Source organism: Bufo gargarizans, chromosome 2 (assembly GCF_014858855.1).
Source record: "Bufo gargarizans isolate SCDJY-AF-19 chromosome 2, ASM1485885v1, whole genome shotgun sequence".
Taxonomy (NCBI): Eukaryota; Metazoa; Chordata; class Amphibia; order Anura; family Bufonidae; genus Bufo; species Bufo gargarizans.
The window spans coordinates 381,308,816-381,325,069 of record NC_058081.1 but is presented as its reverse complement, the minus strand read 5'-3'; the positions used below and the strand labels follow the sequence as shown (position 1 = coordinate 381,325,069).

The window sequence follows — 16,254 nt, the reverse complement described above, 5'->3', positions numbered from 1 at the left end:
GAGGAAATGTGGAGAACCTTCACCAGTAGCTCAGGCAAATTGGGGTAGGTTTTGAACTGCTGAACCACTAAGTTTAAGACGTTGGCTAGGCATGGGATGTGTGTGAGCTTGCCGAGCTCCAAAGCTGCCACCAAGTTACAGCCATCATCACACACAATCATGCCTGGTTGTAGGTTGAGTGGCGAGAGCCACAGCTCAGTGTGGTCTCTTATCCCCTGCAACAGCTCTGCGGCGGTGTGCTTTTTATCCCCTAAGCATATCAGCTTCAGTACGGCCTGTTGACGCTTCCCCACTGCAGTGCTACACTGCTTTCAGCTACCGGCTGATTGGTGCTGCACGCGGATAATTCCGAGGTGGAAGTTGAGGAGACGTGGCGGTTGGAGCCACTAACGTAGGTGCTGGCGGAAACCCTGATGGAATTGGGGCCCGCAATCCTCAGTGTTGGTAGCACCTGTGCCATCCCAGGGTACGACTCGCTCCCGGCCTCCACAATGTTCACCCAGTGTGCCGTCGGGGAAATGTAGCGCCCCTGGCCAAATGCACTTGTCCATGTGTCTGTGGTTAAGTGGACCTTTCCAGTAACTGTGTTGCTCATGTCACGTGTGACATTTCGGGACACCTTGAAAAATAGTGGCGACTGGGGACAGAGTACCATGGGGTGGCTGTCGGCATCAGGGTGCGGAAGGCCTCACTGTCTACAAGCCTAAATGTCAACATTTCCAGGGCCAGTAATTTTGAAAGGTGCGCATTTAGTGCTATGGCCCCTGAGTGGGTGGCTGGGTACTTGCGCTTGCATTCAAATGCCTGGGGAAATGAAATGGTGCTTGTGAAGGTCCAGGTGCAGGGAAGGAGGCATTTTCGCTTTCACCTTTCAACAGGCGATTGACCAGCACGTACAATAGGAGAAGAGGAGGCAGTGGTGTGACCCGCAGACACAGATTGTGGACCCAGGCGTTCGTCCTACTTATTACGGTGTGGCACAGGTTGCAAACTACTATTCTTTTGTCGGCCGCCCTTTCCTTAAAAAAGCCCCATCCGTGGAACAGTTGCGAGTCTGTTTTGTGTGGCCCGCCTTCTCCCTTTTGCCACCCCACTGCCTCTTCCAGCATGTTGCGGTGCTGCAGATTCTTCCCCCTCTGTACTGCTGTCTTTGCTCAGCTTTCCAGCTTCGCAGGTTGGGTCAGTGACCTCATTTTCCACCACTCCCTTACTCTGATTATCCTCTTGATTTGTTGACCTAACCATAACCTCAGGGATTGACAACTGTCTCATCCTCCTCATCAACCTCTTGAGACAGTAATTGCAGTTGACTCATTGGCAACTGTGTCTCATCATAATCCACCTCATTAAACGCTAATTGCAGTTCCCCACCGTCATGTTCTTGTGACTGTGGATGCTCAAGAGGTTGGGAATCGGGGCACAAGATCTCATGTCCCTCTTCAAGTGTGCTTGGCGAGAGGGTCAAATCAAGTAATAGAGATGAAAAGAGCTCCTCGGAATTTCCGAGTGTGGGATCACTTGTTTGACCAGACTCTCCATGGTGGGAGGAAGGAAGATCAGGGCGATAATTCTGTTGACCAGACTCTTGGCTACTGAGACTGCACTTGGTGGAAGACAGGGTGGTGCATAACCACCTGGAAGCATTATCTGCTGCAATCTAACCGACCACCTGGTCGCACTGGTCTGAATTCAAGAGTTTTGTCCTGCGACGCCCTGCAAACTGGGACATGAAGCTAGGTATCGTGGATGAATGTTTTTCTTGTGCTCTGGCAGCAGGCACAGTTTCAACACGCCCAGGCCTCTGCATGAATTATCAGCATCACGGCCACTTCCCTGTCCCTTACTGCTTACTTTCTTCATGTTAAATGTTATATGCATGCTTGACACACAAGATGTGGCACGGATGTCTCAGTTCACAGCAAGCACAGTATATTGAAAAAGTTTGTAAAAGTATGGAAAAAAGAAAAGAGATTTAACTTATATTTTTCCTATCTCTGGCCCTGACACACAGAAGCTATTGTACAGATGTCTCTGCAGTATTAAAAATGATGGAAAAAATATATTAATTTTCACTTATATTTCTCCAATCTCTGGTCCTGACACACAGAAGGTATTGGACAGATGTCACAAGTCACTGCACACAAACTCTCAGGGCTCCAAAATGGTCGCCAATGCGACTTAGAATTTACAAATGGCAACAAGACTTTTTAGTCTTGTCGCCATTTGCGACTATACCCGTCGCCGCAGCTCTGCCGTTGAACATCGGCGGGCACAGGAGCTGATAGTTCTTTGCCCCCCGCCGATGTTCTTCTCAGCAGCGCAGTGGAGGAGGAGTCTCTCCCTCCCCCCCTGTGCTGCTGCCTCCGCCAATAAGAAGAGAGATGGGAGGAGTACAACGACAGGTTAGGGAAATTTCACAGCAGCGCATGCGCCAGGAGCCTCGCCGGCGGTTAGGGTAGGGAAAAACTATGGGCCAATGCGCAGTGATCGGATGGATGTTTTCAGCTGAACACCGGCCTACACTGCGCATGCACCGGGAGCCTCACCAGCGGTTAGGGAAGGGAAAAATTTACGTACGGGCCAGTGCTTTTTCCCTACCCTAACCGCTGGTGAGGCCCCCAGCGCATGTCGGCCGGTGTCCAGCTGAGAAAATTAGTTTCCAATGTAGTATTAATAACTAAACAATTAAATAATAAGCATATTGCATTGTCTACTTACCACCAGGACAATAAGATGATCTGGACTCTGGCTGCAGTCTGGCTCTGGGGACTCCATTGTCACTCTCATTATCCCCCCCCCCAATCACTCTCATTATTTCCCCCCCCCCGCCATCACTCTCATTATTCTCCCCCCATCACTCTCATTATTCTCCCCCATCACTCTCATTATTTTCCCCCCCATCACTCTCATTATTCTCCCCCCCATCACTCTCATTATTCCCCCCCCATCACTCTCATTATTCTCCCCCCCTCACTCTCATTATTCTCCCCCCCCTCACTCTCATTATTCTCCCCCCCCTCACTCTCATTATTCTCCCCCCCCTCACTCTCATTATTCTCCCCCCCCCCCCTCACTCTCATTATTCCCCCCCTCACTCTCATTATTCTCCCCCCCCATCACTCTCATTATTCTCCCCCCCATCACTCTCATTATTCTCCCCCCATCACTCTCATTATTCTCCCCCCCCATCACTCTCATTATTCCCCCCCCCATCACTCTCATTATTCTCCCCCCCATCACTCTCATTATTCTCCCCCCCACTCTCATTATTTCTCCCCCCCATCACTCTCATTATTTCTCCCCCCCCATCACTCTCATTATTTCTCCCCCCCCATCACTCTCATTATTTCTCCCCCCCCATCACTTTCATTATTTCTCCCCCCCATCACTCTCATTATTTCTCCCCCCCATCACTCTCATTATTTCTCCCCCCCATCACTCTCATTATTTCTCCCCCCCCATCACTCTCATTATTTCTCCCCCCCCATCACTTTCATTATTTCTCCCCCCCATCACTCTCATTATTTCTCCCCCCCCATCACTCTCATTATTTCTCCCCCCCATCACTCTCATTATTTCTCCCCCCCCCCCACTCTCATTATTCCCCCCCCCACTCTCATTATTTCTCCCCCCCCCCACTCTCATTATTTCTCCCCCCCCACTCTCATTATTTCTCCCCCCCACTCTCATTATTTCTCCCCCCCCCCCACTCTCATTATTTCTCCCCCCCCCACTCTCATTATTTCTCCCCCCCCCACTCTCATTATTTCTCCCCCCCACTCTCATTATTTCTCCCCCCCCCCACTCTCATTATTTCTCCCCCCCCACTCTCATTATTTCTCCCCCCCCCCATCACTCTCATTATTTCCTCCCCCCTCCCACTCTCTTTTCCACCTCTAGTGTAGCGTGGCCGAGCTCTGTTCGATCCGCGGTACAGGAGCATTTGTTTCCTGTACCCGGCCGGACTGACAGGAAGTGCACACTAAGTGAGCACTTCCTGTCAGTCCGGCCGGGTACAGGAAACAAAAGCTCCTGTACCGCGGATCGAACAGAGCTCGGCCACGCTACACTAACAGCACACAGTTTTTTTTTTTTAAACCGCAACGTGCGCCCCCTGCTGAATACAGGGGAGGGGGAGATGGAGGGGGCGGGGGCCCGCCCGCCCCGTGGGAAAACATAAGTGCCGCCTCGCCTGCCCATATTACATTGCGGGCTGTCGGCCGCCCGGCGCCCCTGTTGCTATGGCGCCCTGTGCGGCCGCACAGCCCGCACACCCCAAAGGCCGGCCCTGAGTATAAGAAACATTGGTGGCACAGTGCGCCCCCCCCCCCCAGTATAAGAAACATTGGTGGCACAGTGGGAAGTGCCAATGAGGGTTAAAAACATTATAATAATGAACTCACCTCCTCCAATTGATCGTGTAGCTGCCGGTCTCCTGTTCTTTCTTCAGGACCTGTGCTGTGGTGACGTCACTGAGCTCATCACATTGTCCATTACCATGGTAATGTATCATGTGATGTATCATGTGATGAGCACAGTGATGTCACCACAGGTCCTTTGATAGGTCTTGAAGAAAAAACAGGAGACGATCAATTGGAGGAGGTGAGTTAATTATTTTTTTATTTTTTAACCCTCATTGGCACTGCCCACTGCGCCACCAATGTTTATTACATTGAGGGGGGTGCACTGCGCCACCAATGTTTATTATATTGAGGGGGGCACACTGCGCCACCAATGTTTATTATACCGGGGGGTTGGGGGGGCGCATTGCGCCACCAATGTTGTACTGGGGTGTTGGGGGGGCGCACTGCGCCACCAATGTTTATTGTATTGGGGGAGGCGCACTGCACCACCAATGTTTATTATATTGAGGGGGGGCGCACTGCGCCACCAATGTTTATTATACTGGGGTGTTGGGGGGGCACACTGCGCCACCAAAGTTTATTATATTGGGGGGGCACACTGCGCCACTGATGTTTATCATATTTGGGGGAGCGCACTGCGCCACCAATGTTTATTATATTGGGGGGGGCGCACTGCGCCACCAATGTTTATTATACTGGGGTGTATATAATGTTTATTATATTGACCTTCCACTAAGCATTCTGTATTAAAGAATGCTATTTTCCCTTATAACCATGTTATAAGGGAAAATAATACAGTTAATAGACTGTCACCTAGCAACCATGAGTGAAAATCGCACCGCATCCGCACTTGCTTGCCATTAACTTCTATGGGGCCTGCGTTGCGTGAAAAATGCACAAAATAGAGCATGCTGCGATTTTCACGCAACGCACAAGTGATGAGTGAAAATCACCGCTTGTGCACAGCCCCATAGAAGTGAATGGGTCCGGATTTAGTGCGGGTGCATTCCGGCATTCAGGCAAATCTTCTGTTTTTGTCGCCGGATGACTGAACTGAAGACATCCTGATGCATCCTGAATGGATTACTCTCCATTCAGGATGCATGGGGATAAAACTGATCAGTTATTTTCTGGTATTGAGCCCCTATGACAGAATTCTATGACGGAATTCACACTAGAAAAACGCTAGTGTGAAAGTACCCTAAAATATTAAGTTTAAAGGGCTTCTGTCAGCCCACTAAACAGTTTTTGTTTGTTTGTTTGCTTACTAATAATCCCTATACTGCGAGCTCTGCATACATAAGTTAAATAATCATTTTGGTTCAGTAGAATTTGATAAAAAGCTATTTTTAAAATATGCAAATTACCTTGCTACCAGCAAGTAGGGCGGCTACTAGCTGATAGCAGCCGCATCCTCCTATCCTAAAGATGCCCCCTCCGCATTGTGGTTGACAGAGCCAGGGAACGGGATCGTCCTCTGCTGGCCCTGCCTGTTTGCATTCAATATCTGACAGCCGCTCCATCCTCAATGCGCCTGCGCAGGCGCAGGCGCATTGAGGATGGAGCAGCCGAGCGAGCGGCCGCCTCTCAGTGCGCCTGCGTAGATTGAAGATAGGTACGGCCGTGGCGCAGGTGCCAGATTTTGAATGCAAACGGGCAGGGTCAGCAGAAAACGATTCCGTTCCCTGGCCCTGTCAATCACAATGCGGAGGGGGCGTCATTAGGATCGGAGGATGCGGCTGCTACCAGCAAGTAGCCGCCCTACTTGCTGGTAGCAAGGTAATTTGCATATTTTAAAAATAGCTTTTTATCAAATTCTACTGAACCAAAATGATTATTTAACTTATGTATGCAGAGCTCACAGTATAGGGATTATTAGTAAAAAAAAACAAAAAACGGTTTAGTGGGCTGACAGAAGCCCTTTAAATCCCCCCTTTCCCAATTTTACACATGAAATATATAAACAATAAATAAATAAACATATTACATAGCGCTGCATCCGAAAAGTCCAAACTATTAAATTATTTAAAAATATCTCCTATGCGGTGAGCATTTGCCATTTCTTAGTCACCTTGTCACCCCAAAAACTAGGATAGGACTGTTCTATTATGGGCCGAACGTTTCATAAAATGCGAAATGCACGCAGCTTTTTTTGGTGTTTTATTTATTTTTTCATGGTATTGAGTATCGCAATACTTTTTTATGGTGATGAAAGCTAATCAAAATTTTGGTATCAAAACACCCCTACGCCTATCTGATCAGCATAGCGTTGTCACGATACCAAAATTTTGATTCGGTTTCGATTTGACAAGTAAAAATTTGATTTGGCTCCTAAATTTTTCAGTTCAGGAGCCAATGGCTACTAGGTATTTTTTTTAGTCTGGGGCACTGTCTCTATAGAAAAAGTATTGAAAAGGAAGGGAAAAAAAAATAATTGGTACTGTAGCTATAAAATACTTCCAGCCTGCCATTACACACAATAGTCCTTAAAAGGACTTTTGTGTCTTTGAAACATTTTTGTACTAAATAGATTGCGATTACACTCCCTACACTAACTGTCCCTTCCGAAGCGCAGCTCTCCCTGACTACAAATGAACTGAACATATGTCATCGGGTGCTATATAGCACCCAATGACGTGTTCTGGCCAGCCAATCACTGTAATGCCAGTAGCCACCATGGCTACTGGCATTACAGTGATGGCAATACTTACTTGTACGTTTATTGTCTGCATAACAGCCGTGAAATGTGCGGGAAGGAGACTCGAGCATGGCGCGAGCATGCTCGCTCAAGACTAGTTATGAGTCTATGATGTGTCATTACACAGGAAATGCAAGTAGTTGCTAGTTAAAGTCACCTGAGCTGTGCACCACCTATATTTGTTAGAGATATAAATTCATAATCTACAATAAAAGAAGTGGCATATGCATGAGGGGTTTCACCATTTAAATTTGACTGTTATAGGGTTAATATGGCATCAAAAGTCTGATGTTATCTAAAGATTTCATATGTTTCTCTTGAATTCAGAATGGTACACTTAAGATCATTGACCGGAAAAAACATATCTTTAAACTCGCACAAGGAGAGTACATTGCACCAGAGAAAATTGAGAACATATATATACGCAGTGAACCCGTGTCACAAATATATGTCCACGGTGATAGTCTACAGGTAAGTGCAGTCTTCAGCAAAATCAAAATAAATTATGTTATGTTTTTGTGTTCTTTGCAAAAGAATACATTTTCCAGAACTGTTATTGTGGAATACAATTATTTACTAAAACAGACATGTCAGGAGTGGTGACAGCTCCTCTTTAACAAATGTTAGTACCCTCACAGCATAGAACATTTAAAGGGTCACTGATCTTTCACAAAACATTTGATATGTCTTAGTGGCATATCAAAGAATTAGATCAGTGGGGGTCTGAGTAGTGAGCCCCCCATCAGTCATTAAAATGTGGAGAGAGAATCGCTTGCATAAAATGCTCTCTTATAGCTGCAGAGGAGGAAGCGAGACGTACTTAATAAAACATCTATGGGTCCGTCTTTCCTCGTTCTAGCGACTCAGAACTTGGACCGGCAACAATCAAAATATTTGATCTCTCTCTATGACATATCAAAAGTTTTTTGAAAGCTCATTGACATTACTCTGTAGGTTGCAGCAATTGCTAAAACTGGTTTGGAGTTGTACATGGTATTATACAGAAAATGCAGCTTTCTCACAGACTTTAATTAACTAGATTGTGACTACTACCACTGCTACAAGTAGCAGGAATCTTCAGCCAGAGCAGAGATTTCCATGCTGCGAAACAAAGGGCTACTGTTGTATAACAGTCTGTTGCCTATGGTTCACATACAAACACCAGAATATATCACATTAAATGTTTTTCATGGCCAACATTCACTAAAGGTAAAATAAAACAAAAAAAGTAATACAAATTAAAATTATGCATGGCCCTCAAGTCAAAAAATGTCTTGGTTCTGAAAGGGTCATGAAGAAAAAAATACATTTTCTGTTTCTGTTTTTATTTTCTTTCTCATTAGGCTTTTTTAGTTGGCATTGTTGTTCCTGATGCAGAAGTGATGCCAGGATGGGCAAAGAAGAAAGGTTTTGATGGAACATTTGCAGAACTATGCAACAATTTGGTATGGAATGAGCACAGGGAAAAAAATATATACAAAATAGAATAAAGAAAACAGAGCAGTGTACTTGTCAACCAATAAAAGATAAAAATGACCAGGGATATGTTTAAGGTGTTGTCTTGGTTACAGAAGGTTGGCTTATGCTACTATTAAAGGGGAACAAATATAAAAAATCTAATATTCTTTTAAAGAATGGCCGACCATGTAATACAATATGTAGTTGACTTGATTCTGTCAAAATGATAGTCAGGCTGGGTTCAGACCTGAGCGTTCAGTTCCTACGTTCAGTTCCTGAGTTCAGTTCCTACGCGCTGTAAAACGCTCAACAGGCAAGAACAAATGATTCCCTATGGGAATGGTTCTCACCTGAGCGTTTTACAGTGCGTACGTTTTTACGCTGTAAAACGCCTGACGCCCCAAGAAGTACAGGAGCTTCTTTGGGGCGTCTTGTCGCGCGTTCCCGTACATAGACTTCAGCGGGAATGCACGACAATGGGCGTTCGCTTGTCTCTATAGGCGTGATTGCAAACGCCCGTACAATCGTGCATACAGAGCGTACGTTCAGTACGCTCGGGTCTGAACTCAACATCAGTCCAACAGAGAGGCTTTCTGTTCTGGCTTATAGTTGGTCTGAGAAAACCAACTGAATCCCATAAGAACTGACCACTGTATTTTGACAGTGGGTGGTGCAGGTCCTCAGCCTGCAATAATATCTTTTGGTGTCTTCCTGAGCGCTTCTGCTCTAAGAAACGGATGTTACTACCAGCGAGGGTGAGAGCATTCTCTGATCCCGACTGTCCTAAAATCACTCGCTGAGCCATGAGCTTCAGTATCCTTCGCAGTACAGGAAAAAAGGCTCATAGTACAGAAGAGAACTGCCGATAAGCCTCTTTCCTGTACAACTCCTGCACCAGATACTAAAGTGTTATGTTTAAGATATATGTTTAGTTAGATCAGGAAGAAAGAGCCAACAAACTAAAGATATACAAAAATACCCATATAATACTATAAAGTTAGTAACGGTTAAGCTAAAAAGCTTAAAGAAAGAAATGATAAAATCAGCATTTTGGACTATAAAATGAATATACATTAAAGACTTACTAATTAATAGTAATATATATTGACCTTTTCTTTCTTTAGGAAGTTAAAAAAGGAATAATGGCTGATATGGTGAAACTTGGAAAAGAGAGTGGGCTTCATTCCTTTGAGCAGGTATGCAATATTTGTATGGCTATGAATGCAAATGGGGATATTTCCATAGCTTTTTTGCATGTTCATGATATTGTTAGATTGCAGTCCAATGTTTGCACCAATATACTGGCAAATTAACATATAGCATTTAGCTTATTGTGATAGAAACTATAGCAAATGTTATAAATGTCCTAGGTGGGAATAGCCCTTTAATATGCACAAAATTGATTACCTTCCTGCTGATGACACAGCTTATTTGAAACCGCATATTGTGCTGGGATTAAAAATTGCAACAAAAAGCATCACCATCTTCTACTCAAAATATTCAATACTAGTTGGTGATCTTAGTCCACCTTAATTCACCATTAGAACAATCCATTCAGAAGGGTGCATGCTGCCACGGTGCCACCAAAATCTCAGCAGTGACATGCCCCTGAGTAGCATGTGACCGTTAAGCCTCTATGATTTCATGCCACTCAAGGACATATCACTGAGCTAAGTGAATGGCTCCAGTGGTCAGCGTGACCGTGGACGAGACATCATCACTTCTGGTTTGCAATGCCAGGAGCAGTGATTACAAGAGACAAGAATAGTGGTGAAATTGTGTGTCAGACAACCCCTTTAAGGATCAGTTTTCACAGTATTAACATATGCTATCCATGTATATTTCTTGTAATTGTCCTCCTTTACACTCAATTCATGCAAAGTTTTTTATAATGCTGTTTTGTCACAGGTCAAAGCAGTTCATATCCATAAAGAGATGTTCAGTGTACAAAACGGTTTGCTGACACCAACCCTCAAGGCAAGGAGACGTGAACTCAGAGACTTCTTCAAACAAGAGATCGAGCAGCTTTATGCTACTGTTTCTGTGTGACAAATTGTGGATGTCCAAGCTCTCACTAAAATGTCCACTGTCATGCAAAAGTCATTCCAATATGTGTTTTTGTTTTCCTTTTCTTTTTTATTTTATTTTATTTTTTAACCAAGTTATCATCAAAGTTCTTGGAATGCATAATAGAAACACAAGAGAGGTTAAATTAACCAGTTATCATTTTCTGTTATGTTACTAGCATGTACTGTACAGCAGCAGCAGACTGAAGGCTAATACTGATAGCCCAGTATGTCAGCATAGCTTCAGTAAGGACATTTTGTTTTTGAGCACAGAAGATATCTTAGAAACTACTGTTTAATGAGTGCACGAAAAACATAAAAAAAACAAAAACAAACAAAAGACCTGTTTTCTGGATTGCAAGGACAGCTGTGTCCTTTTTATATAGCTGTAAAGGAATTATAGCGGTACATATTGCGCAAGCTGTGTAAAATGTTTAAAGTTTTCAATAAAATAACTATATGATATAAGTTACAGACTACTTGCTCTGCGTAGTGTAGGTGCTAGGCCTCATGCACACGAACATATTTTCTTTCTGCTTCTGTTCCGTTTTTTCTGCGGACCGTATGCGGAACCATTCACTTCAATGGGTCCGCAAAAACAGAAAGTACTCCGTGTGCATTCCGTTTCAGAAAAATAGTAGTGCATGTCCTATTACACTACGTGCAGAATTATTAGGCAAATGAGTATTTTGACCACATCATCCTCTTTATGCATGTTGTCTTGACTCCAAGCTGTATAGGCTCGAAAGCATACTACCAATTAAGCATATTAGGTGATGTGCATCTCTGTAATGAGAAGGGGTGTGGTCTAATGACATCAACACCCTATATCAGGTGTGCATAATTATTAGGCAACTTCATTTCCTTTGGCAAAATGGGTCAAAAGAAGGACTTGACAGGCTCAGAAAAGTCAAAAATAGTGAGATATCTTGCAGAGGGATGCAGCACTCTTAAAATTGCAAAGCTTCTGAAGCGTGATCATCGAACAATCAAGCGTTTCATTCAAAATAGTCAACAGGGTCGCAAGAAGCGTGTGGAAAAACCAAGGCGCAAAATAACTGCCCATGAACTGAGAAAAGTCAAGCGTGCAGCTGCCAAGATGCCACTTGCCACCAGTTTGGCCATATTTCAGAGCTGCAACATCACTGGAGTGCCCAAAAGCACAAGGTGTGCAATACTCAGAGACATGGCCAAGGTAAGAAAGGCTGAAAGACGACCACCACTGAACAAGACACACAAGCTGAAACGTCAAGACTGGGCCAAGAAATATCTCAAGACTGCTTTTTCTAAGGTTTTATGGACTGATGAAATGAGAGTGAGTCTTGATGGGCCAGATGGCTGGATTGGTAAAGGGCAGAGAGCTCCAGTCTGACTCAGACGCCAGCAAGGTGGAGGTGGAGTACTGGTTTGGGCTGGTATCATCAAAGATGAGCTTGTGGGGTCTTTTTGGGTTGAGGATGGAGTCAAGCTCAACTCCCAGTCCTACTGCCAGTTTCTGGAAGACACCTTCTTCAAGCAGTGGTACAGGAAGAAGTCTGCAAGGTAAGAAAAACATGATTTTCATGCAGGACAATGCTCCATCACACGCGTCCAAGTACTCCACAACGTGGCTGGCAAGAAAGGGTATAAAAGAAGAAAATCTAATGACATGGCCTCCTTGTTCACCTGATCTGAACCCCATTGAGAACCTGTGGTCCATCATCAAATGTGAGATTTACAAGGAGGGAAAACAGTACACCTCTCTGAACAGTGTCTGGGAGGCTGTGGTTGCTGCTGCACGCAATGTTGATGGTGAACAGATCAAAACACTGACAGAATCCATGGATGGCAGGCTTTTGAGTGTCCTTGCAAAGAAAGGTGGCTATATTGGTCACTGATTTGTTTTTGTTTTGTTTTTGAATGTCAGAAATGTATATTTGTGAATGTTGAGATGTTATATTGGTTTCACTGGTAAAAATAAATAATTGAAATGGGTATATATTTGTTTTTTGTTAAGTTGCCTAATAATTATGTACAGTAATAGTCACCTGCACACACAGATATCCCCCTAAAATAGCTAAAACTAAAAACAAACTAAAAACTACTTCCAAAAATATTCAGCTTTGATATTAATGAGTTTTTTAAGTTCATTGAGAACATGGTTGTTGTTCAATAATAAAATTAATCCTCAAAAATACAACTTGTCTAATAATTCTGCACTCCCTGTATTGTCTGCAAATCATGGTCTGAGGCCCCATTTAAGTCAATGGGTCCGCAAAAAATACAGAACGCGCACAGAACACATCCGTATGTCATCCGAATTTCATCCGTATTTTGCGGATCCATACTGTAGAAATGCTATGCCCAGCCCATATTTCTCATGTGTTTGGTTATTAATAAGTTACTGATTCCGATCCGCAAAAACGTATCGCATACGGAAACCATACGGATATGTTTTGTGGAATAACGGAACGAAAGAAGACTTAAATCAGAGAAAGAAAAAACTCAGATACAGAACAACGGATCCGTGAAAAACAGACCACAAAACAACAATGGGGTAAGCTGTAATTGTACGAGTGGCTCACTTCCAATTGATTATGGTGAGGTGCTACTAGCTAAACTTGAGGACACCCTACCTCAATTGCAAAAATATAATTCTAGAAAAGGGGATAAGCGAGCACTCACACTATGGCGTCAAATGAAATGGATTTATTTATAAAACAATGGTTAATGTAGATATAGTATTTAAAAATATATTAAATAATAGCAGCATAGGTAATCACAATAGCAGCATTGAATGATAGCAGCAATCCAGTGTCACAATGATGGCAGCAATAAGAGGTTAACTTAATATTCCTGGTATGTTAATACCAATAAATATAAATCAAGTTGATTAATAGATGAAACAAGTGAAATGGTATAAGTGATAAAAAGGTGAAAAAATAGTGGACAATGTTGACCACTGAGGAAGGGATGTGCAAAACGCGTCTGGTCGATTCATATCGGATATCTTTGTAATACCTCCACTAAAAACAACGAAAAAGCATAGCCATGCAATCTTAAATCTACAGGATCCAAACATTCAATTCAATTGCTCAGACCTACGCTATCTACCAACGCTGTGATTACGTCAGCAAAGAGAAAGCAAAAGTCTCACGTGAACCATCACGATACTCGGGTGTTGCCAGTTGGAGACATTTGAAGCGAGACGCCACAGCGCCTTCCGCACCACTCGCACCGTTTCGCCTCCTGGGTCAACTTGGTAGCAGCTCACTCTGAAATATAGAGAAGGAGGTAAGACCTACTACACTTACTGGGTTACAAGCCAAGTCAATGACATTATAATTAAGACCCATATAGCGATATGGAATACCAAAACGCAACCACCATCTTTGTGACTATATACATCACTATAAACCACTGGACATTAATTATTGGCAAGTGGATCAAACACTAACTCTATCTTTTGAGATTTTTTTTACACCAAACACGTGTGACCAGGATTACTGTTGACAGTATTTATTATTAGGGCAATTGTATATCCATTTTTGGAATTGTGTTGGAGTTTTTATATTTTTTTTATTGTTTTTCATTTGAATTTTTTCAACATCTTCCACTATTTTTTCACCTTTTTATCACTTTTTTTTTTTACCACTTATACCATTTCACTTGTTTCAGCTATTAATCAACTTGATTTATATTTATTGGTATTAACATACCAGGAATATTAAGGTGACCTCCTATTGCTGCCATTATTGTGACACTGGATTGCTGCTATCATTCAATGCTGCTATTGTGATTACCTATGCTGCTATTATTTAATATTTTTTTAAATACTATATCTACATTCACCATTGTTTTATAAATAAATAAATTTCATTTGACGCCATAGTCTGAGTGCTCACTTATCCCCTTTTCTACAAAACAACAACGGTCGTGTGTATGAGGCCTTATCTGCATCTGCAGTGTATGTTCACTGTATGCACAGGGATAATACCAAGGTGTATATGTTAAACCATTATACTGATGGAGACCCAAAGAATGTACTTGTGGCATCCTTTCAGCTTTGAATGCTGGGGTTTCTTTTTTCACATTTTACTGCATGGAATAATGCAGTAGTCTCCGCTATTCCATACTTACTTGCTCCTAACTGCTGTCTAAACAGACATGGCCTAGTCTGTTTAGACAGCATACCTGACAAGGGTCAAGTGTATGTTGGTGCAAAATAATTTTCACCACACTAAAAATATGTAATTTTTTTTTTTTTAGAAAAGCACTACGGCAGTTTCCACCAATGTGTAAACCTGGTGTCAAAATTAATACAATGCAAACTTTTATTTTTTTTATGTACTAGGCTAGGTTCACATCTGCTTTAGGCCTCTTGCACACAAAGTTTTTTTTTCCCGTTTGTGTTCTGTTTGCAGTCCATATGCTGAACCATTCACTTCAATGGATCCGCAAAACCAACGGAAGGTACTTCATATGCATTCCGTTTCCGTATTTCCGGCCCTATTATTGCAAATCACGTTCCGTAGCTCCATTTAAGTCAATGGTTCTGCAAAAAAAAACGAATGCATAAGGAATGCATCCGCATGTCTTCCGTATCTGTTCCGTTTTTGCGGAACCATCTATTAAAAATGTTATGCCCAGCCCAATTTTTTTTATTTACTTACTGTTTAAACATTATTGTATGCTTCTGTTTCTGATCTGCAAAAAACGGATCACAAATAGAAACCAAACAGAAAAACAGAACGGAAGCGGAAACACTACTGAAATAAACAAAAATAAAAACTGATCCGTTTAAAACAGACTGCAAAATACTGAAAAAGCCATACGGTCATATGCAAGAGGCCTTAGAGGCACCATAGTCCACTTGTTGTGGTTGAGAATTAAAGCATTTCTCAAGTTATAGAAAACAAACCATACAGAGAGAGATTTTCAGTGGTGGGGTCCAGAGGCTGAGACAGTGATCCGCTGATCAGCTTTAATGATGAAGACTACTGTAGACATCTATTACATATGGTCCACATTTGCTTCTCTTGAAACAAGCTTTAGTGTTGCAACTCTCTGCAGAGCATTGCAACCTCTTCATTCATTAGTGACAGCCTTAGCACCCAACCATGAGAACTGCTCTTATGTCTTCAGTTAGGTCTCTATTTAAATTAAGATAGGAAGCACACCTTTATTTTAGCCATTTCCTAGTAGTATCCAAAATAAAAGGAGCATTCCTGGTAAGATAACACAAGATTGGTCTTCAATACATACAGTATTTCTCATGCAATTCATTATCATTATAATTGCATTGGGGCAAATTTGATTGTTCCTAGATTTGATTGTAAAATGCGCCAAAATCTGATGCATAATGTTGCAAATTAGGTGGAATGGGGCAAATCTGTAATCAATTTGGACAAACCCTGGCAGCGTGAATTATCCCGCATGGTGATGGCGTAATGTGAAATGGAAAAAGATAAATCAAAATGGCCATTTCACCTTTTTTTTAGCTTCATCTGCCCCAAAAAATAATAAAGAATTAAAAGTGAACCTCAAAATGGTATCAATGAAAAATACAAGACGGGCTAGCAACAGATATCCAAGAGTGGGTAAGAGACCACAACCCTACGTACCTCCCCGAAGCGGCCAGAAAAACAGACAAATACAGGTCTTTCTAAAAAAATTAGCATATTGTGAT

At 42.7% G+C, this 16,254-nt stretch overlaps 1 protein-coding gene across 5 annotated transcripts in view; it reads left to right on the top strand.

Annotated features, from left to right (window-relative positions):
- Window positions 1-11,181, top strand: part of ACSL6 (acyl-CoA synthetase long chain family member 6) — a 262,251-nt gene extending 251,070 nt beyond the window's left edge. For 2 of the 5 annotated variants that reach the window (XM_044280776.1, XM_044280773.1), the window contains 4 exons: window positions 7,390-7,533; window positions 8,406-8,507; window positions 9,645-9,716; window positions 10,429-11,177. In XM_044280776.1, coding sequence (XP_044136711.1) covers window positions 7,390-7,533; window positions 8,406-8,507; window positions 9,645-9,716; window positions 10,429-10,569 — 459 coding nt within the window. In that variant the 3' untranslated portion in view covers window positions 10,570-11,177. Of the gene's footprint in view, window positions 1-7,389; window positions 7,534-8,405; window positions 8,508-9,644; window positions 9,717-10,428 lie in introns of all 5 variants that reach the window. The other 3 variants (XM_044280775.1, XM_044280774.1, XM_044280772.1) reach the window with 3 other exon arrangements.
- The last annotated feature ends 5,073 nt before the right edge of the window (window positions 11,182-16,254 follow it).